Source organism: Clinocottus analis, unplaced genomic scaffold, assembly GCF_023055335.1.
Source record: "Clinocottus analis isolate CAN_PGR_092001 unplaced genomic scaffold, fCliAna1.0.p SCAF_20, whole genome shotgun sequence".
Lineage (NCBI taxonomy): Eukaryota > Metazoa > Chordata > Actinopteri > Perciformes > Cottidae > Clinocottus > Clinocottus analis.
In genome coordinates, this window is record NW_027175932.1 from 4000329 (window position 1) to 4022091 (window position 21763).

The following is a 21763-nucleotide window of genomic DNA, read 5'->3' on the forward strand; positions in this document are numbered from 1 at the left end:
CGTCCAGCATCCACGGATAGCAGATAGTTACACACGTCCACAGGTTCACAATACAACAAATCTACACATCTCAGACTAAACAGTTGGTTTCAACACACTCTCCCCAATGAGCTGCAGGGCAGTGCGGCACACACACGCAGCGCACGGGATTCAGCACCACGGACAGCGACGTCGACCTCCGGTCAGTTCCCAGGCGACAATTAGTGTGGAGCCCACGCTGCTGCTGCTGCTGCTGCTGCTGCTGCTGCTGCTGCTGCTGCTGCTGCTGCTGCTGCTGCTGCTGCTGCTGCTGCTGCTGAGGGAGGCGCAGCACAGCGGGGACGGAGGTGTTCAGTGGAGGGGAAAGAAAGCCGCTGCATTATTAGTTGTGAATGGACGCGCCGATTCAAAAGCAGGCATTTGTGATGTAAACAATCTGAGAACAAAAGCACGGCTGCCGTCAGATTCTCTCTCTCCTCGGTCTTGTGTTTTTGTCACAAGACATTTTGTGTGCGCCTCCTCGCATGCGTTGTGCGGATGGCGCTCCACGGGAGGGAGGCAGTCTGAGAAGTAAAGCAACATTTGCTGAAATAAGTGGGGTTCGTCTTAAGTTTCTGAAAGGAGTGACGGGGGAGACAGCAGCAGTGTCGAGGCAAAGCAAACCGTCACACTGAAGTCAGTAAAGGACGCAGTCATGCGGATGTTTGGTCGGTTTTGTGGAGTTCCAGTTGGGAATTTTGGCAAAAACAGACAAATCCAAACAGACGAGTTAGGAATAAGTAAAAACAAAAGACATGAGGACAAAGAATACAATCAACCAGTTAATCCTTACTTGTTGAATCGACTAATTGATTATTTTATAATGAGCTAAACTGTATTTTAGTTGATGACACTGAATTTAATTACTTTAATTAGGGCAGTCTTTGTTTAATTTGGCAGTCTTTGCTTTTATTCTTTTGCGCATGTGTTCTTTAAGTCTTTTTAGAAAAGGATCACTTGTTCAGACTGACATCAAATTGTCCTGTTCCTCTGTGCAAGTGTGTACTTTTTGTCCAATTTGTAGTTGATAAAACTTATCTTTTATTCAACATTTTAAATGTTGCACAGCTGCAATGAGAACTGTTATAATCACATATCTCCAGCTTCCCAGAGACACACAGCACACACTCTCAAACATTTATGTCTTTCTTTGAAAGAAAAGCTCCACTTATAAAGTGAAATAATACCGAGCTGCTCAGTGACATCCAGACACAACTTAGTCAAGTTCATTAATATTTGATGAGCAGAAAAAGAGGACTTATTCTTTCAGTGGTCACACTCTCTCGCGGAGTCGTAAGGTAATATTTTACTGCGGGTCGATGGCTGAGTCGTACAGAACGACATTAATGTTGTTTAATTTTGCCCAAAGTGACCATTAGAGTATCTAAATCACGTACTATTTCATTTAATGTAATATAAAAGAAAACAATAAGAAAGAGGAAGCACCAGTATTCAGTTTCTCATAACTGTTATACATTCTGAATTTCTCTCTTTTCACAAGAGAAACCAAACAAACGTCCAGGGAGGAAACTGATTCGGCGAAAGGACACGGATGAGTGTGGACACGTCAGCCGGAGACGTCTCAGTGTCTAGACGGTCTGTTTGGACAGAAGGAAATGATGGAATGATTCAGAGCCGCTGTCTAAATATTAATCATGAAAGCAAACATGCAATTTTCTCCACACCAAACAAAAAAAAAAATTGCAAAAAAGAAGAAATTACAGCATTCATCCCTTGATTAGGACACGTTGTGTGTCTCTCATTGCCTCTTGGAGATCCAGATGCTGGATGTCCACTGCGAGGCGACAGCTCAGTGTTGCAAGCACAGCTGTTGTTACGAGCAATATTTATTTGAGATTGAATATATTACCATTTCATTCAGTCTTTTGCACTTTTCTGCTGGACAACAGTGACTCACAGGTTTCCCTCTGGGCTACAACAGTTGAAGCCAACAGTACGTGGACGCCCAGACAAACGTGATCAAACTCACGGGTATTCATCTTCGACAGCGTCCGACTGGCTCACACTTGTTGCTGTCTTCACAGGATCTGTTCAGAAGTTCCAACATAAAACTTCTCACAAGGTCTGTGGATTATTTGGAGTAACCAGGTCATGATATCTGGATAAAGACAATACTATTTAGGTTTTCAAATGACTTTTTAGCACCACAAGCCGAGCGCTATATAGTTCCATTATCAGCGAGGAGGCAGACATCTCTGTGGCCGATAGCGCTGAGACGAGGCAACTCACACCGGAACTCACACGAATCTTGATTGATAAATAGCACAACCGATAAGAGGGAAGAATATGTATTTTAGATTTGGGCTGAACCGGATGTAAAACATGACCTTATTGACCCATGAGCAGGAAGTCCTTTTACATTCTCTTCTCAAGACTAAGCTATTTGTCCTTTTCTTTTTAAAACAAATATCGAGGTGCTTTTATTATATTATTTGGAGTTTGAGAAATAGTGCGGTCAAATTGTTTTAGTATTACTGCGATAAAACGAGTTATTATACACATTAAAACATGTCTGATTAGCACCATTAGGTCCACGCAGTCAGAGGAGGGGGCAGAATAGCACAGCTGTAACTTTAAGACTCCACACGCCTCCCCTCCGCCTGCTCCGACAATGGTCTTTTCCAGCTCCGCTTATCACAGCAGTATTTGTACCATGCCATAATTTCTTAACCGGTGTGCGTGCATGTGTGTGTGTGTGTGAGTGTGTGTGTGTGTGTGTCGGCAGCGGCAGCGGCGGCGGCAGCAGCAGCGGTGCTGGTAGCGGCGGCGGCGGCGGCGGTGGGGGTGGAGGAGGAGGAGGAGGAGGCGGCGGCGGTGGCGGCGGTGGTGGTGGTGTAAAACCCCGGAAATCAAATGTCATTACCCGACGCGGCTAATTTGGCGACCCTCCCCGCTCCTCTCGCGTTTGGACGCGGCCAGCGGCGGCGACCGAGCCGCACCTTGACGGTCGGGATCCTCGGCGGAGCCTCCTCGGGATCGCCCGCCGCTTCACGGGAGCAGTAGCGGCTCCAGCCTGCGGAGACTGCGGCTTGTCATTGATCCGCCGCCGGCAGAGCCTCCGCCGCTCGTGCGGGGAACACGTTGTGAGGACGCGCGCACTGTTGCCGCCGGTGTTGCGGTGACCTACATTGCCCTCTCGCCGCACGCTCAAGGTGATTTTTTTTTTTTTTTTTTTTTCCTTCTTTTTTGTTGTTGTTGTGTTGCTTCCATCGCGGTCGGTACCCTCCTCTCATCCTCATCAGCCCCGGTGATGATGATGATGATGATGATGGTGATGATGAGGATGTTGGAGGAGCAGGAGGCTCCATGTGTTGTGGATGGATACACGCATGGTGCATTTCACCTGGATATTTCGTATGTGTGTGTGTGTGTGTGTTGTTGTTGGTGTGTGTGTGTGTGGTTGACATTGTGGGGCTTTGCAGGGGGGGAAAAAAGAAACACGGTCGGCTGTCACAGTGGAGAGACAGAGTTAAAAAAAAGGGGGGGGGGGGGGTGCAGACTGAGAGGCTGGCATGATGTAATGCACTTGAGACAATAGCCAAGGATTCTCCCCAATTATCATTTCAGAGAGTGAGGGGGAGATGTTACTGAGGCGATCAGCGCTGCAGTCAGGCCGCCTTGTGTGTCTGTGTGTGTGTGTGTGTGTGTGTGTGTGTGTGTTACAGCAAAAAGAGGAGCTGTCAGGGGGAACAGCTGCCCCTCCTATAAACAAAATTATTACCGGCTATTATATTGATGCAAGCAGGGAGAGGGCATGAAGAGCCACTCTGTCATCCTCTCCCTGTCTCCCAACCCTTTCACACTCACACACGCGCACGCACACTCACCCATACACACACTTTTTTTTGCACACGCAATAGTGAAGTCACATGATCGAATACGTGAATGAATGAATGAAAAGGTGCACTCGTGCCGGCTTAATTTGACGCCACAAGGTTAACCGCCTGCAGGCAGAGCCGTGGTCCTCGCTCACGATCTCGCAAATGAACATTAACGTTTGCCGACTGTGACAGCGGAGGGAACATGGCGACATGTGCATTTGCAAACCCCCGCTGAAGTTGTGGCACGAGCGCGGTGCCTAAATTCAACGGTTTTGCATCAAGAGTCTGACTTTCCGGTGATGCACTCCGCTGCCTAATGTGTGTCTCGGGTGCAGACAAAGCTTTCACTGCCCCGAGGTGTCACGCAGAGGGGGCGGCTACCTGTGGCAGGAGCTTTTGTGTCTATAAAACGATGGTTTAAGGGCAGCGCTCTGACTATAGCCGGACCCTTCATCATGAGAAAGGTGAAATTCAGTTGAAATGTTGGCGGCATCGCAGTTCAAATCCATTCCAACATGCAGCTTTATTGCTTTTTGTTTAGTTTTTTTCTGCGTGTGTTGCTGTTGTGTCCTCACCTCAATCCGTGCTCTTATTCAATCTCTATCGATTGATGGTTTGCATGACCTTGCCGCAGGGGATTGTGGGCGATGTTAGAGGCTACGCGCCGTCCTTTCATGTGCATGCAGACTTATGTTCAGTTGAACACACAGCCAGTGAATCGCACATCACAAGACACACACACACACACACACACACACACACACACACACACACAGAACCTCCATATCCTCCCTCTCACAGATGCTCCAGGTAGAGGTAAAGCGCACTCAGACAAATGGACACACACACACACAGACACACACACACACACACACACATACGTGCACTTGATGCACAGTCTGCTCTTCCTCTTCCCTCCTCTCTAATGGCAGCAGGCTGGGTGTAACTCTACACCCTTGCCATCCTCTTCATCCCATCTCTGTCTCATTCAGGTTTTATATACGCTCGCCGTGTCAGTGTTCACACGAGGACGATCCGTCACTGAAGAAAACATGAAGCTAGTCTTCATTTTTTTTCTTTTTTCAAGCTCTGCTGTAGGGATCTCGTGACGCCGTCTGCGAGTGGGGCTCATGATAGCTGATGTTCAACTGACCAAAGCGACAGTTGTTGGTCGGGTGGATGTAAATCTCTGGAGAGGCAGATGGGATTATAGTGATGAAACTACATACATAGAAACATTGGAGCATTAGGCGTACAATGTGGGGTTTCAGATTCTTGTGTTAAATTATATATAGTAAGATAGAAACATAGGTTCATGCACACTGACAAGAAATAAGGTAAATTGAAACAAACCCTTTTTGTATTGGAGGGAAGAATACAGGTGATTTTTTTGTTACTTATATTTCCTTCTTTTTTTGATTAATGGCCGTCGCCCTTGAAGTATTTCATGGCCTTCTATCTTTCTCTCCCCCTGCTTCCTCACCAGGTCTCTTGTGCTTATTGTCACTTGCTAAATGAAACACCTGAAGAAGGTCATTGCACCAAACACCAGTGTTCACAGATTGCTGGAGATTATTTCACACAACTGACAAATTAGTTTTCCTAATATTATTTAACGAGTCTGATTATTCATTCACAATAATCTATCTCAAGGTCTCCCTCAAAGTGAGGAGGGAGACTCGGTGTGGTTTGCTATGAGCTTTTCGCACATTGCAGGAATACAATTTTTGCAGGAAATAACTGTTTTTCTTATGCATTTTGATCTCTCGGCTCAGAAATAGTCAAATATAAAATCAGTGACATTAATCTTTGAAAATCCCATCTAGTCTTTGTTGTTTAGCGAACATCTCGGTGATGATGCTGTTCATATTTTCAACATCGACATTAAAATCTAAGGCTCGATCTGACAAATGTCCGTCCAATATTCACTCCCTATGTCGCTCCCTTCTGGTCTCCTCCAACTTGTGAGGGAAAAAGCCGTCCCTTAAGCTGCTAAATAAAATGTCTTGGAGATACAAGTACATCCATCAGGACAACCACTGTGTGTAACTTTGAATTGTAGAGTTTTTAAAATGCACCCAAAGGCGCAAACAAATGCACCAGATCCCTTGACAGCATATCAAGCGCATGATACTAATGTGGAAGCTACTGCCCTGCCTCAAACTAGTCACATGACGTGGTGGCTCTCGTGGCTGAATGCAACATTTCTCTTGTCAGAAGAACATGGCCCGTTGATATCGCTCCTCCCGACTTGACCGCGATTTTCCCCCCCAAACCACATCGATATTGCTCTTCATCATGCATGACCGTTGCCTCATCCTGGAACGTCACAGCGCTGCAGGTCACAGATCAGCTCGGTGCAGCCTTGCCGTGTCGGAAGATGAGTTAATGGGTTGTAGACTGGCTGCTATTGTGCTTTCCTGTGGCTGTGATTAAATTGAATGGACTTGAATCATAGTTTTCTTGGCAGGCTGTCTCTTGGTTGTCAGAAGTCTCCCTGGTGCAGGCGGCCATATGAATGGGATTTCTCAGCACTATGAGTGTGCCACGCAATCTGGTCCATTCACAAAAAAAAACCCCGCCGTGTCACACTTTTCCCACCTGTCGGCCCGATACGAGATGCCAAAGTATGGGAAGAGCGGCACGCAACAGCTTCGCCGTTACCCCGGCTCATCAATGCAGTCTGGAGATGCACTTTGCGCTCCGTTGCGTGCCAAGAAATCAAACGCAGGCGTTATTTAAAAGCTGAATTTTCCAGTAGTCAGCTCCCCGGACGCCCGCAAACCGACGCGTGTAATCAGCGCAGTGCTTCTGGTACTGATGTAAGTGAAGTGCATTATCATCAAAACAATTTGGTCAAACATTCTTATTAATGTTGCGCGGAACTAAACCGATTGAAAAGTTGACCTAGTCTTTCATGAAAGATAGTTTTTTTTGGGGCCTAATTAGTTTTTTTTCTTTTTAACTAATTCCTAAATGATCATCTCTCATAATGAGTTACACAGTTATGCATCCCATGCTTTTTGAACACACTGTTTTAATTTTAGCGTCTCTAAAAACTCGTTCTCAACAAGCTTACGGTTGCGCAGCTTATCTCCAAAGCCGCAGAGTGTCGCGTTCGGTCCTCTGCTTGTTCTGCGCTTGCTCGCTCCTCCGCATGTCTTTTTGATGTTGCCCAGGTGGTGGATAGTGCTGAATTGGCCACACAAGGCTGTATATTGCTCAGGAAACATACTGCTGTTTGGTGCGCTGCTCCTTATCTACTCGCACAATTGTTCCCCGTTAATGAGATTAACTGAAGACATTCAGGAAATTAGCCGCAGTTTGCTGATTTGTTCTGTCCCAAAATGGAGTGGTTTTACGTAAGTGACAAAATGTACATCTGTCCCATATAGCAGCTCACTTGCTTGTGTTTAACTCTGGAGAACTCTCAAGCCAAGGGGTTTGTTGTTCATGTTGTCCAGTTTGTCTATTTTTCTATTTTAAAGCGAAGATAATCATCGGAAAAAGACAAACATGAATTGCAGATCTGTGACTAGACATGAACTCTGGTCTCCTGCTTGAAAGTCAGAAATGCTCGTAGGCTATAAATAAGAAACGGACGTCGTCACCGTGAAGTCACCCATCGGTTAGTTGACTACCGCTTTGAAGTTTGGCATTTTGGCTGTCGTCATCTTGGTTTTTGACCGAGAGGGTGAAACTCAGTATAACTGAAGACCTTTTCAGCTGACCAAGATGCTACAATGAACTTTAACTAACTGAAAATGCACTGTGAAGGGGAAGAAACCAAGAAGAAACCAAGACAACGCCGTGGTATACTGTCTATATTACTGTAAATTGAACCATAAAACGCGAGATTGAGACCATAAAGTCATGTTTACAGTGTTTACTGATGAATCACGGGAGACATCCGGTAGTTTTCTCATAGACTCTTTCAAAATCGGAAAACCGGAGGAGTCGCCTCCATTGGCTTTTCAAAAGTTGCCCCTTGAATACGCTACACATCCATCCACCACAATAATCTCCACACAATTCCTTTTCCTCCTTGCTACATGTAGGTCACACTACGTCCTGCGTTTGCACTAAACCCTGGCATTGGATGTCAATAGTGACACGGTTGTCAAATACAGATGTACTTTGTGATACTACGCTGCAGCACTTAATCACTGTGGCTTTTGGAGTGGGTCTCACAAGGTTCTGGAAAATACCCCAAGCAAACCTTTTTATTGTTTAAGGTTTCGCTGTAATCTTCTCATCAATTATAGATGTCAAGCCTTTGCTTCCGCCTTTCTCCAGGTCCTTAGGTTCAGCAACTTCCTGCAGCCGGCTAGACTTCAGCCTGGTGCCAGGTGTCTGAGCTCGGAAGAGGCCGCTCGGTGGAGAAAAAAAGGGGCTCTGGATTTGTTGCACTGATTGGGAAGAGAACCTCTCTCTTACCCTCCTGAATAATTCATTGATTGGCATATGGCATGGAGAGAAAAGCCCAATGATCCCTGCCAGTCTGTCTCTGTGCGTTTCTTATTGCATCTGTGGCCCGCGATGTGTTCAATTGAGCGCGCCGCTGTTCCACCCTCCCGTGATTCCCGCATAATTCTCGACTCGCATTTAACATCTTTAACCAGCCGCACTAAATTCACTCACTTAAGCTTCATCTTGTTTGTACAACATTTCCTCGTCAATAGCTACAAGTACAAATGTCTCTCCGCGAGAGTCATCCTGACAGATAAAATCCTACATGTTCAATGTCAGACATGCATTTATGCTAAGCTGAAGTCTGACACGCTAGTCGCGGCGGATTTCCTGGTGTGCTTTATTATAATGTGCCATGATGTTGCATCGCGAAGGGAATGTGCGCCTAAGACGCTCCATCAGTAGTCGTCCTGTTGCAGCCTCTATGAATATCTGTGCTCTGTAGTCATAATGAGGGTCAAATTGGCTGTTTCGCTGTGAGGAAGTGTTGTTGCCTCTGCTCGCGAGAGCAATCGAGACAACAGCTAGAAAATGGAGCTCTCAGACCACTATACTTCACACTGCTCACTATGGCTGATTAGTGTTTATCTATCCAAGAGGATCACACTAGCTCTTACCTGTCATCACTACTGCCTGCCCGCTTCACTCTGGAGAGAAGCTAATGACTTGCTGCTCAAACATGCAGACGCTGCAGACGGTATAGGAGCAGAGGAGCAGAATTACCCCACAAAAGGAGGATGTTTAAGGGGGAAAAAGCGGGTGTTTTATCACTGCATTTTGCTCTGCAGACAAGACACATTTCTCCGTCCCTTTTTTCAGTTTTTGGGGAACTCCATTTTGACGTACGAAGACAGGCCCGATGACTATTTAAATGACACAATTAGGCGGATAAATGTTGACTTGACCAATGGGGTTTGCTTTGGGTTTTCAGGATGGCTGCTTAATTTGTCTAAGGGCGCAGACGAAAGCAGATCAGTCGCTGCACTTTCCCTCCGTGTCTATTGATTTTTCATAGACAGTAAAAAATGATTTGAGGGGCAGTCACGGCCAAGCTCAAAGCGTAAGTTGCAGGAACAGGACAAAAGGGTTTCTTTATGTGCCATGAAGCAGAAAAACATCATTTGCCATCTGCACAGCTTATGGAGGAATAAAACACCAATAAGCAACACAAATATGCCTGGCATTTCAAGGCCTAGTTGTTGGTTCTTTGTGGAGACCACAGCAAAATGTTGGAGAAGTTCTGAGTGATGTTAAAGATCACAAGTAAAGGGTCGATTTTTAGAGTTAACCCCTAAGAATGAGGAAAATCCGAGCTGCCATTTTGCATTTTGTAGTTGCCATTTTGCATGTTGCAGAACGGGCTGAGAAATTAATTTCTGCTCAAACAGTGTCAATAAAGTTTTTTCATGTAAATTGTAGAAAAGCGCTAACTTCAGGGGACATACATGGAAAGTTGAAACCTGTTCAGAGCAGAAGATGACCTGAGGGTGGATATTTCTGTTAGCTGATTTTCACAAGCAACACAAACATGTACAATCAGCATCAATACCTTTTTGCCAAAAGTCTGTTTTGATATCCTCAGATACTATATTCATATGGATTTTTATATGCAACCAGCACCTTCCCGTCTGCGCTCAACTTGTACGCATTGAGCCAGAGTCCGGAATAAATCACTACCTTCTACTTAAAATGCACCACCGGTGTCCCGGTCTGTCCGCCGGCTGGCCCGCCCTCCAAGTGAAAGGCTGGCATGTGCCGAGTGTCCAGCCAAGCAGCACACAGGCTCGGTCTCTCAGGTCTAAACGGTAGCGGATGGCGGCTGAATGGTGAACTGGTGAGAGTCTGGCCGGGCGCCTGGGGAAGATTTGTGAGACCCCGTCTTACTGCCAGAACATGTTGGGACACAGACCTGCCATTATAACCCACCCAGAGGGGACCGGGTCTGTGCAGTGGGGTATTGAAAGCTCACTGAGTAAACCTGGCCTGGTTCAACACACTGAGGTATCTACTGTTAAGATTAAATGGAAGTGATTAACCTGGAGGGTATCGTTAGGATTTGGGATAATGTTTGTAGGCGGAGCGCTTAACATCTTTGTAATATAATTTTTGTGGAAGACTCGGTCAAAATTGCAATTGACGTTAGTTCAGGAATCGTGAGTCATTGTTGGGCCTGAACAAAAATGACTCAATGCTTTTTCATTTGTGACGTTGAGTGTTTTGGTCAAGAAGCAGTTAGCCTAGTTTAGCTTGTGCTGGAAGCAAGGGGAAATAGTTAGCCCAGCTTTGTGCCTTTTTATGAACTTTAAATGTGTCACATTCACACATTATAATTTATATTTTGCACATGGAAGAAGAAAGATAGACACTGTGGTTTTATGAACAGTTAACTCGTCAGTAATATGCCAAACAGCTGCGTTCAGTGACTGTAAAAGCAGAAAGGGAGAAGAGCCTCTTCTAGGATGCTAGCTTGACACAATTTTACAACTTTGAACAAAACCCTGATGATTCATATGTGTCTTGGTTGATTTCCTTGTATGTATCTTTCCTCTTGTCGGGCCTGACAGATATGACTTAATCCTTTTTTTTCGTGACATTGTGGTAAACTATTTCATAACATAAATTACATGAATGCGTATATGTTATCTCTGCATACATTGGAGTGGTTGGGTCAAGAGGCAGTTAGCTATATAGTTTAGCTTGTGCTGGAAGCAAAGGGAAATAGTTAGCCCAGCTTTGTGCCTATTTATGAACTTTAAAACTGTCACATTCACACATTATATGTTATATTTTACACGTGGAATTAGAAAGAGAGACCCTGTGGTTTTGCGAACTGTTAGCTCGTCAGTAATATGCCAAACAGCTGCGTTCAGTGACTGTAAAAGCAGGAAGGGAGAAGAGCCTCTTCTAGGATGCTAGCTTCCTCGCAGAGGCTCTTCCCATACTAGCAGAGGCTCTTTTGCTAATCTGAAAAAAATCCCTGATGATTCGTATGTGTCTTGGTTAATTTCCTTGTATGCATTTTTTCTTTTTTTTTTTGATGGAGGCTTACCTTAGCTGTTTCCTACTGCGTTGATCCTCTGCTGTAAGCTAGGCTAAACATGTCTGGGTATCACTCAAAGCACAGGGATTAGATATATTAAATCACAGGAAGAATGCAAATAATTATATTTACCACAAAGAACTTCTTTTAGTGGGTATCCTAAGTGTATCTGTCATGCTTCATGTTTACATAACCCATGGTTGTTTGCAGCTTAGCTTGCTTCCTCACATGACGATAGTGTTTTAGCTCATGAACCATCCTGCCGGTGAGGATGACTCCGAAGGATTTCTGCAGTCCCTCGGCGAAACTGGAATATGGTCTCACATATCCACAATTGCATAGATATGGTGTATTATGCAACTCGATCTTGGCCGGATCATTAAACAGCACAAGCGTGAAATCTAGGGCAGAACGCCCGGCCTTCCGAGGCGTCTCTGCAGCTTTGAAGCGGCGGGGTGACGCTGAGCCGAGCTCCGACTGTGTCAGGCCCGGTCACGTCCTCACAGCCATGCAGACAGAAGCAGTGGACGGTGGACACGGATGTGGACGCACATTTCTTTGGATATGCATTTTAAGATCACCAGCTTCAGCATTAATTCCGACTTCAAACCTGAATCGAATCAAGATGTTGAGGTTGCTTTGGTGTGAACCCTTCAGTTGTAGTTTGATTTAGATTATATATACTTTGGAAGTTTAACATCTGTGGCTCCAAACCCACCAGTCCCAGAGAGGTTTGTTAACTTGACCTTGCGATGCACGGTTGAGCTGCCGGTCAATCCACACAATGCATGATGGGGGATATGTGCAGCCTGCTGTACCCCAGAAGGGGAATATGTTGAAATCTAATTCCCCCGCGGTTCCGCCAATTGTTAGCAGTGCATGGTGACATTTATTCTGAAAGGGTTGCTGTTATATTGTTTCTGACACCTTTTGATAGCAAAGCTAAAGAGTGTCCGCCTTCATTTGATTAAACTGCTTCAGATATGACCCACGCAAATTGATATTTATTGATATTGCCATCCATTACGTGACGCTGTCTCCTGCTGTTAAATGCAAATCCGATTTTACTTTGTTATTGAGGGATTGAGTTGGTGTGTAGGGGGTCAACTGAATATGAAGAGAGTGGGGCGGGAAGTTAGCTTGAAGATACAAGCATCTTGCCAGTTGATATACTGTATACTTAGCATAGGCATTTTATATGATGAGATACACATCAATATATAAATGGCTACCCTCTCCATCAAGGTCAATGGTCTAGCGATTGATTTGTCTGCAAATCAACAACTGTTGAATTGAAAAATTTCCATCCAACCTCTGTTTTCGCTTCCCTCGCAGCTCCAAGATGATGTGCGAGGTGATGCCCACCATCAGCGAGGACACGGCGCTGAGCCAGCGCGGCTCTCAGAGCAGCGCCTCGGACCCGGACACCCACTTTGAGCAGCTAATGGTCAACATGCTGGACGAGAGGGACCGGCTGCTGGACACGCTGAGGGAGACCCAGGAGAGCCTGGGCCTGGCCCAGCAGCACCTCCAGGACGTCATCTACGACCGCGACGCTCTGCAGCGCCAGCTCACCTCCGCCCTGCCGCAGGTAAGCCACAGTTTGCGTCCATTTACGTCCGGCTAATTAGACTCCCATTGCATAATGATGGGTAATCAAAGCACTGGATAAAGCATGTATCATTTGGTATATGTGCGGTCAGCCACGATGGCCTTAAGACACTGCAGGTTTGCCTTTTGTCGGCAAAAAAGTCGCCAGTTAAAAAAGTCTTCCACGAAGTGGAGATTAGCACTTTCGAAAAGTGTGTCAGTAATTCTAGTCACACGCTCCCCCCAGTCTGTTTCCAGAGGGCTCTGGAGCTTTGCTGGTGCTGGTGGGGAGAGGAGGACTTTGTTCGGCAGCATACATAATCCGCATGGTTTCAGAGACACAGGCGAGGCGCTTTGCTTCGGCCTCATCTCACATTACAGCTTTAAAAGAGGTTTGTGGTGTTAAAAGACACCTCCATATTTTGAATGAATCCAGACAGAATTTCAATATCAGACTCTTTTTAAAAAATTTTTTTTACCTTATCTTCCGTGATTTTAAGAATGACTGCCTTGAATGAACCCACTCGCACTTCTCCGTTCCGACGCGTGAAGCAGATCGTCGGGTGTCGAGATGCTGTAAATGTGCCTTTTTGCTAGGTTTTTCCACTCGGATTCGTCTCAGCCTGGAGGTCTGAGCTCGGGGTTTTGCAGCTCATGCTTTAGCCTCGGGGCTTTCGATCCCGCTCAGAAGTTACACAGTGGACGTAATATACAGTCGAGGCTACGAGACATGAAACGGGAAAACTTATAAAATGCTATTCATAGATTTCACACACTGAATAAAACAGGGGGTGTCGTAGCGAGGGGACAGTTGTCCGCATCACCAATCACACCTCTCGTATTTGAATGCGCGTCCCCGTTCTTCTTGGAGTAGCACATTTGAGTCTCTCCTGTCGAGAGCATCCGGGGCTGCCAGAGCGAAATAACATTTCCATTATCAGACGCATTTGGCAGTGAGCGCTCCGCGGTGATGTATTGGTTGTCATCGCGTAATGACAGAGCTGACACAGTGTTCTGGGGCCTTTCCTGACACCCGGCTTAAATTGGATGTCACTCCGGGGGGCGGCGATCGGGATCCTCCCGGCGACGCCCAGGCACAAACCGTTCCATTAATTAATCCGACGCCGTCTTATTGGCCCGCGCGATATCAACATCGCTCTAATGGTTTATGAAGAGGTTGGTTAGACCTCGGTGATTACACCGAGGGGTTTAGCTAAGGGGGAGGGGGGAGAAGTGGCCCTGTTGTGCTTCTGCTTAGCATGCAGCAGATAAGAGGTTGCGCTCGCAGCTCTTCTGCATTTGTTGGACAATAAGAATGAGCTCATTTCACAGAGGCAGCCGTCACCTTTTTGTGCTGGTGTGTTGTGGATTTCTTCGGCTGCGATGACTTTACTGCACCTGACGCCTCTAAAAGCTCTTTAATACAGCTGTAATTTTGCAGCACTTTGCAGCAGCAGTGTGGAGCAATGCTCAGAGAATCATGTAGTGGGATTCTTAAGGAGGGCAATAGATAGCTCCCAGGTCTCTCTCCTCTCGGTGTGTGTGTGTGTGTGTGTGTGTGTGTGTGTGTGTTTGCAGAGGAGGTGGTGAATGGGGGAGCTTCAGAAGACAGAAGTGGCCTCATTTGGGCAATAGGCAGGCTGTGAATGTGTCTTTACTGATATCACTCCTCTGTTCCTGAAGCCTGCAGCACTGGCAGGATTAGGCGTTGGCCCACCACAAACTTCCCTCCCTCTTGTTCCTCTCTCTCTCTCTCTCTCTCTCTCTTTCTCTCTCTCTCTCTCTTTCTCTCTCTCTCTCTCTCTCTCTCTCTCTCTCTCTCTCTCTCTCTCTCTCTGTGTCTTTCTTTCTCCCTCCCTCTCTGTTTCTGCTGTCACTGCCTTTTCTGTTATGTCGCCGCTTCGCCTTGTGTCTCCCTCTCCTCTCTGTTCTCCCCCCCCCCGCCCCTCCTCCCTCTCCTCTCCATCAAAGGTCGCGGCTCGGCTTCTCGTCATGACACTTCCGACTGATCGGAGTGACACTCGCCGTCCCCGCTCGACGCTTCCAGGCAACGGCGCTTCCCCTCTTTCTTTTTTTTATTTTTTTTAACATGCATCACAATCCAACGTTGCCCCACAGTCCTTTCCCCTAGACGCCTCCTCTCCTCTCCTCACCCGCGGTCCCTCGTCTCCTCTTCCCACATTTCATCGGGCCATTTTGTTACAGAGGCGACCGGTTAGCCGTCAGCGTGCCATACGCCCATCGCTGCTGAATAATATATTGATGCTGAGATGCGCCTGCGTTTTAAGGAATGTTTTTGCTAAAGTGGCTCTGAAGAGTTTTAGCTTTTGGAACAGTAGCAAGAGATTGCAGAGTCATGTGATGAAGATCACAAGGAACTTCTTAGACCGCTCCTGCGTTGTGACCCGTGTCTCCGTTACTGATTCGTATGTTGAGTCATTTCAAAACACGTGCAGTTTTTCTACGAAATGTCCTCCTCCTATTACCGAGGCACCACATGACACACAGTGTGGTTCTGCAGCTATATTGGTTGATCATTTAAGTCTATTTTTTCAATCAAAACTGCTAGATGTTAGAGCATTTCTGTGTTTCTGCGCCTCTAGGACTAACTGTGATGACTATTCTTTACTATTTCCTATAGATAAAACGATTAATAGCTACATTGCAGTCCAATAGACTTTACCAAAAGAGGACATTGGTTTCCACAGTGTGCGCATCATCCATTGATTGTCTTTTGCCGAACGGAAAAAATCCACGAAAAAAAGTGGAATAAATAAGACGGTATTCTCTTTTACTGCTCTCTCAGTTTGATGCCATTTAGTGTGAAGTACATGAGTATTTCCGCTTCCCCATAACGAGTGGGGAACTCTATTCAGCAAATAAAGCGATGGATTTATCCTCGGCTCCATCTCTGCAGCTGATGCAACACGCGTTTCGTTGCACAGGGTGAGCAATTTGTTCTTGCCTCTAACTATAAGCCTCTCTGGGAAACGAGGGGCACCGCTGTCATCTGAAAGCCTGGTGGTTTTTGTGTGTGTGTGTGTGTGTATGTGCGTGTGTGCGTTTCTTTCCCCGTGTCTTGCATTATTCCGGCTTGTTTCCTCTGCCGCTGTGTAGCTGGAGTCACTCCGCTCACGGAGAGACAAACTCCCCGCTATAGTGCTCGATAAACTGATTTCAGAGAACGGGTGAAAGACATGGCGAGCGAGGAGACAACCCAGAGCCTGCCGCACATGTGACCCTCCTCCCATCCCCCTCCTGTATCGTGACCCAGGCAGGCGAGCTGCCAGACAGGCAGCGTTTTCTAGCACTCAGCTGTGTTTTACTGTACTGGCAAAGGCCTGGGAGTGTGCGAGCCGTTCTCCCTACGCTGATTGTTCACTGTCGTCCATGAAAGCTGCTGCTGCCGCTGTTGATAATGATGATATTCTCCATCCTGGTCACTGGCGACGCGCTGGAGTCCTCCAGATGTCTGCCAAAGGAGGCGATGCTCCAGAGATGGACGTTATTTCATTTGTATCGTCTGTCTTCAGCGTGCGGAGCCAAAGTGTCCCTTTTTCCTGGCGTCTGGGATTCTGGATGATGTCCAAGATGGAAGGAAATCATATGAAATGACAACTGGATAAGCTCAGTGAGGTTGTAAACGTAATGTTGGGGGGGATGGCACCATTTTTTGTTTTCCAAAAACACAAAGAAATGTCCAAAAACAGAAGGAAATGTCCAAAAACCCAAGGAAGTGTCTGCTACCGCTCTGCCATTCACACCTGTGCTTTCTGTGGAATCTCCCTTTCATAAAAGATTACATTTATCGGACAAAACAATTTAAATTGTCACAAAATTGATCATTGATTTGGTCAAGACGCCCACTAAAATAAAGAAAACTACTACGAATAACTGTGGAGGTTTGAGTCGACGCGAGCGCTCCCCCTCCGCCTCGGCCAGACGGTAACGAGACACCGGCCGATTGATCACTCCACGTCGTAATGAAAGCGAAGGCCGCACTAGATTATTGTACGGCAGCCGCCGATTGATCTGCGGCTTCGCCTCATTCGTGACCGTCACGCTGGCTTCGGTAGAAATTACAGCGGGCGGCTTTGACGCAAAAGAGCGATGGAGGCCTGGAAACGCCACGCTTTTCATCTCACGCGCCGCAATTACGGTTTCATTTACAATGTTTCATTTAGAGATTAGTAATTAGGGCGATTTATCTGAGGGGTAAGCACTATGTACATCTGTGGTTGTCTGCTCATTAGCACCCCGCTTGAAGTCAATGATCCACCCCTCCTCCCCCCCCCCCTTCCCTCTTCCTGCTGTTTATTAATCATACATGACACGGCCGTTCGTCGAAGAGTCTGGCCGCAGGGGGCACGGCCGTGTCCTCCCATCCGTCTTCCAGCCTCGGCCAATATCCCCAAACCAGTGTTTTGTAGTCATGGACCGTACCACTCCGCGGAGCTCCACGGGGGTGGACTGTGAATGAGGAAAGGCTGGCGCGCGGCGGCGTTGGGAGGAAGAGGAAGAGGAGGAGGAGGAGGAGGGAGGCGAGAGATGGTGAGGCTCCCTGACAAGGGCAGAGCGTGGAAGCGAAGATGACTAAGCTTGTCGAGGAGAGGGGATGAGAGGTGAATCCTTCTCCTCTCCGCTTCCTTCTGATGTTTTTTCTTCCTTCCTTCCTTCCTTCCTCCCTCCCCTTCCTCGTCGTCTCTCTGTTGCTTGTGCAGGAGGCCCTCTGGGCTCCAGCAGTCAGCCAGTCAGCTGGTCTCCTCCCGCCAGAGTAGCACATGATTTTCCATGATTACTGTTATTGTTTGTGCCCCAGTTCACGCCGCCCCTGCGGCCTGGATGCGCCGTCGATGCTCGGCGGAAGGAAAAACCGCTTGAAGACGAGCGAGAGTGGGCCGCGCGGTTTTAGTTTACCAGCAGTGACGGCGTTTTCTCCTTTTTAAGTTCGAATGCTTATCTGCTCCAAAACGCATGATAGTACATCATACGTCGCATATTTACAAATGCGGGCTTCATAAAATGACACGGGGAAACGTGGTAATTCCTTTCTTCACGTCCTTGGCACGGCCGTCTTTGGCCGACGGCGCTAGCGTATTTTCCTGGCTTCGCAAGCGTCGATTTCCCAAACTGAAGCCTTTTTCTTGATTTTTCCGCTCAATTTACCTCCCACCCCCACACACACACACACACACTCCCACCAGCCAAAGCCTTGTTTTTCCTCTCATTCTTTACTCCCTTTAATCTTCCTCACATTGACAAGCAAGGATGGGCCCCTTGGCCCCACGGCGCACGCATCAAGTGTCTGCGAAAGGCTCCGACGGAGACGCTGGATCGATACCCTTGAAAGTTTAGTTCTGTCTGATTAGGGAGACGGATCTCCAAGCCCTCCTCCTCCGGATGGATGACTCATCGCTGCTCATGTGGACGGCGAGCAACTCCCGGGGGGAGCGGGAGGGCTCGCGGGTCGACCGGTGTCTCGACAGAGAAACGGAGAGAAGGGGACGAGGTAGGGGGTTCTGGTCGGACACGGCGAGGCGGGCGAGACACTGCAGAAGGAGCTCCTGCAGATGCAATCATCTCTCTAATGAACGGCACAGCGGGGCACCGGCGTGCTGTAAAGTCGGGATGTTGCAGGAGCGGTAGATCAGCCTAACAAGGAGGCAGCAGCTGCGTGCATACAAAGTCGTCTTAAAGGGTTCTTCAGCGTGTGTATTCAAAGATCACACGGGAATTTTAGTGCAAGAAATTCCAGATAAAACACCTCTGAAACCTCTGAGTTCAGCCGAGTTGGTCGATCGAATGCCGATTGGTTGCAATTGGTGACTAGTGCTTTTGCCAACGCAAAAACCCAAATTCTATCAACAAAGATGATGAGTCACGCCAGAAAACACAACTTTGTTACGCTTTATTGAAGAAATTTGTCTCTAAATGCGCCGTAAAATGAAATAGAGTGTCTCACTGAGGTGCGTTATTGAGTTCTGCTCCTATTAGGAGAAACTAAAATCTATTTTGACGTTTTTTTTTGCAACTTTGTTGAATTAATTTGTGCTTTGCTGGTTGCTTACAAGTGGAAGCTTCACTCTGCGCGCAGCCGGCCCTGTTAAAAGCTACTGTGATTGTTAGCGTCAAAACAGTTTGGTTAAAGCAACTGAAAGGAGACGCTGAATTCAGCTCGGACTTTAACAGTCAGTGCTTGTTGTCAGAGCCCTGAATCGGTTATCACGCCACAGAAAAACATGCAGCTGATGCCCGGTGGGAATGTTACTACATGGTGATGAATCATCACATGTTCCCTGTTTTAGTAGAAGTTGGAAAACTTCTACTTTTAAACAGGTCGGTTTGAAATATTAACGCCATGTCGAAGAGTTTCCAAAACGCTGCTTTCCGGCTTTGGAAGTCTTTGAGCCCTAAATATTTGTCAGACACGTCTTTAAAACAAGAGATGCATGCACACAAAACGCGTCAAACCAAAAATCCATAAACATTTCATTGCTTTTACTCGGCAATTGCAAGGCATCCATTTTTAATCCGGGCGTCCTCACACGCCACATCACTTTTCAAAAGATGCGATCTCTATACTTGACACCTCTTGTCAAAATAACCAGCGGGAGCATCTCCAGGGGATTTATAGTGAAATCTTTTCACGTAAAGGATCCAGCTAGTCCAAGATTGATATTGTATGAAGCGTCTTTTGAAAAGAGCTGTCAGACACAGAGGATATTTGTATACGTGACTCCGCTGTTGGTCCACGGTTCCCGCTGTGAAGCCATAAAGTGGAACAGGAAGTCAGGAGAAAGTGTGGAGACGTTCGCCCACGTGGGATTTTGGTTACTAAAATTGTCGCTATTGGCTTTGTAGCTGGAAATACCAACATTGAATTCATAGTAGTTGCTGCAGATTACAGGCTGATGTGTTTGGGTTTTTTTGTGCAAGATGGCAGTAAATTGAATTGAAGCAAAAAAAATCTCCAGTTTGTCAAATCCATTGGAAGCGTGTAAAGTTTTATTTTGACTTTTATGCTCCTGTAAAAAGTTCCTGATTGATAAATATGTTTGTATGAATAAATAGATGATTTTAGACAATAGTTGACTGTAAAAGAGGACAGAGTATATCATGATATTTGTCTTTTTCAATATCTTAATCTTATTTTAAGTGTATGTTGATAAAGAACATACACTTGAATTTCTTTGTGAGCTGTAAATTATTATATTCTTAGGAAGAAAAGCCAAGAAAAATGCAATTGGTGCATCTTTTGTTTTATATATTATATATTAATATATTAATATATTATATATTAATTTCTTAGTGAGGGAGGAATAAAAAAAAGTCCAATATAAACTTGAGGAAAGGCTGAATGAGGAGAATGAGTAGCTGTTTGCGGCCTTTCCGCATAAATGTATGCTGCTGTGCATGTTTAGCTTGTGTGAATATGATCACAAGTCTTCTGCAGCAACGCGGTGAGACACACTGAAGCTGCTCCAGGTGTTTCCTTTTGTTCTTTTTTTGTTCGTTTCCAAATGTCCCCCCCCAAAAAAAAGCATTTGATGATGAACTGTTTGCGTTGAGGAAATGACAGCGCGTGGGCAGACACGCTCCCAACACTTTGATGTCGTCTCCGTCAGTGAACAGAAAGTGCACGTGTGCGAGCGTGTACTTGTGTGGGAAGGTTGAAAGTGTGTGTGTGTGTCTGTCTGTGTGTGTGTGTGTGTGTGTGTGTCTGTCCTTGTGCTAGTTTGCATCACTGTGGGTAGATCTTGGGTATGACTCAGAACCTGAGGCAAGAAATTCTCAAATCTTACTTCACACACACACGTACAGTCCCATCTTCGCGAACACACACACACACACACACACACACACACACACAAATACACACTCACACGTCCTCATGCTGCTCGCTGCTTCGCCTGAATGAATTAGAGAACCGGTCCCTTGAGAGCCACTTTAAGTGAGCAGAGTGAAATGAGGTTATGACCAATATTTAGTTCTCCTCGCAGTGCCGACCTGGAAATGTAATCCTCCCTCCATCAGCCACATCTGTTTGTTTTGAATATTCATCCCTCCGTTTAACCGCTTTCAGCCGCCACTGAAATACTTCTTTCGGATTGTTTTCAACCATGACTCAAACATGCCGCGTGCCGCGAAGGGCTGCACGATTAATTAAACCTCGATTTAAGCTTTTTTTTTCAGCAATTTAAATGAACACGGTGGCGTGGGATATTGACTCTTCATATGCATGTCAAATCAAGCGCTTCCCAAGCGAACGGCGAGCGACCTGAGGGAGCGATCGAGAGGCCGTGGCTTCACCTGCACCTCGCGGCCCTGCAGCAGCACGAGAAGAGAGTAGGAAAGTAATATACTGTACGCATTATACCTACAATGATGCATAAAAATTGAAAAGAACTTTATTCCGAGCCATATTTTGACCATCCAGTCATGTCTCACAACATGGAAGTGAAAGCAGTGCTCCGTTTATTTAGATTCGAAAGGGGATATGAATATTTTGTCTTCCTAAATAACAACGTGACGTTATCTCCATATTGATGGAATAATCACGATGATCATTTTGGCCATAACCGTGCAGCCGCGGCTGCTTGAAATGTAGGCCGACTGATGAGGAATTAGACCGACATTAATTTCTGACAATGTCTCAAGGACATGTTGGGTGTGTGTGTGTGTGCGTGTGTGTGTGTGTGTGTGTGGGTGTGGTGGGGGGAGGAGCCGAGCAGTTGTTTGGCAGCTGCACTCGGCTGCTCAGAACCGGTCTCTGGTACTGACTGGTGTGTGCTTCCACCGTGCA

At 46.5% G+C, this 21763-nt stretch overlaps 1 protein-coding gene across 10 annotated transcripts in view; it reads left to right on the plus strand.

The window, feature by feature from the left end:
- The first annotated feature begins 2887 nt into the window (after positions 1 to 2887).
- ppfia2 (PTPRF interacting protein alpha 2) overlaps positions 2888 to 21763 on the plus strand; it is a 131704-nt gene continuing 112828 nt past the window's right edge. For all 10 annotated transcript variants that reach the window (XM_068587104.1, XM_068587105.1, XM_068587102.1 and 7 more), the window contains exons 1-2: positions 2888 to 3191; positions 12706 to 12961. In XM_068587104.1, the coding sequence (XP_068443205.1) occupies positions 12713 to 12961 (249 nt within the window). In that variant the 5' untranslated portion in view covers positions 2888 to 3191; positions 12706 to 12712. The remainder of the gene's footprint in view (positions 3192 to 12705; positions 12962 to 21763) is intronic.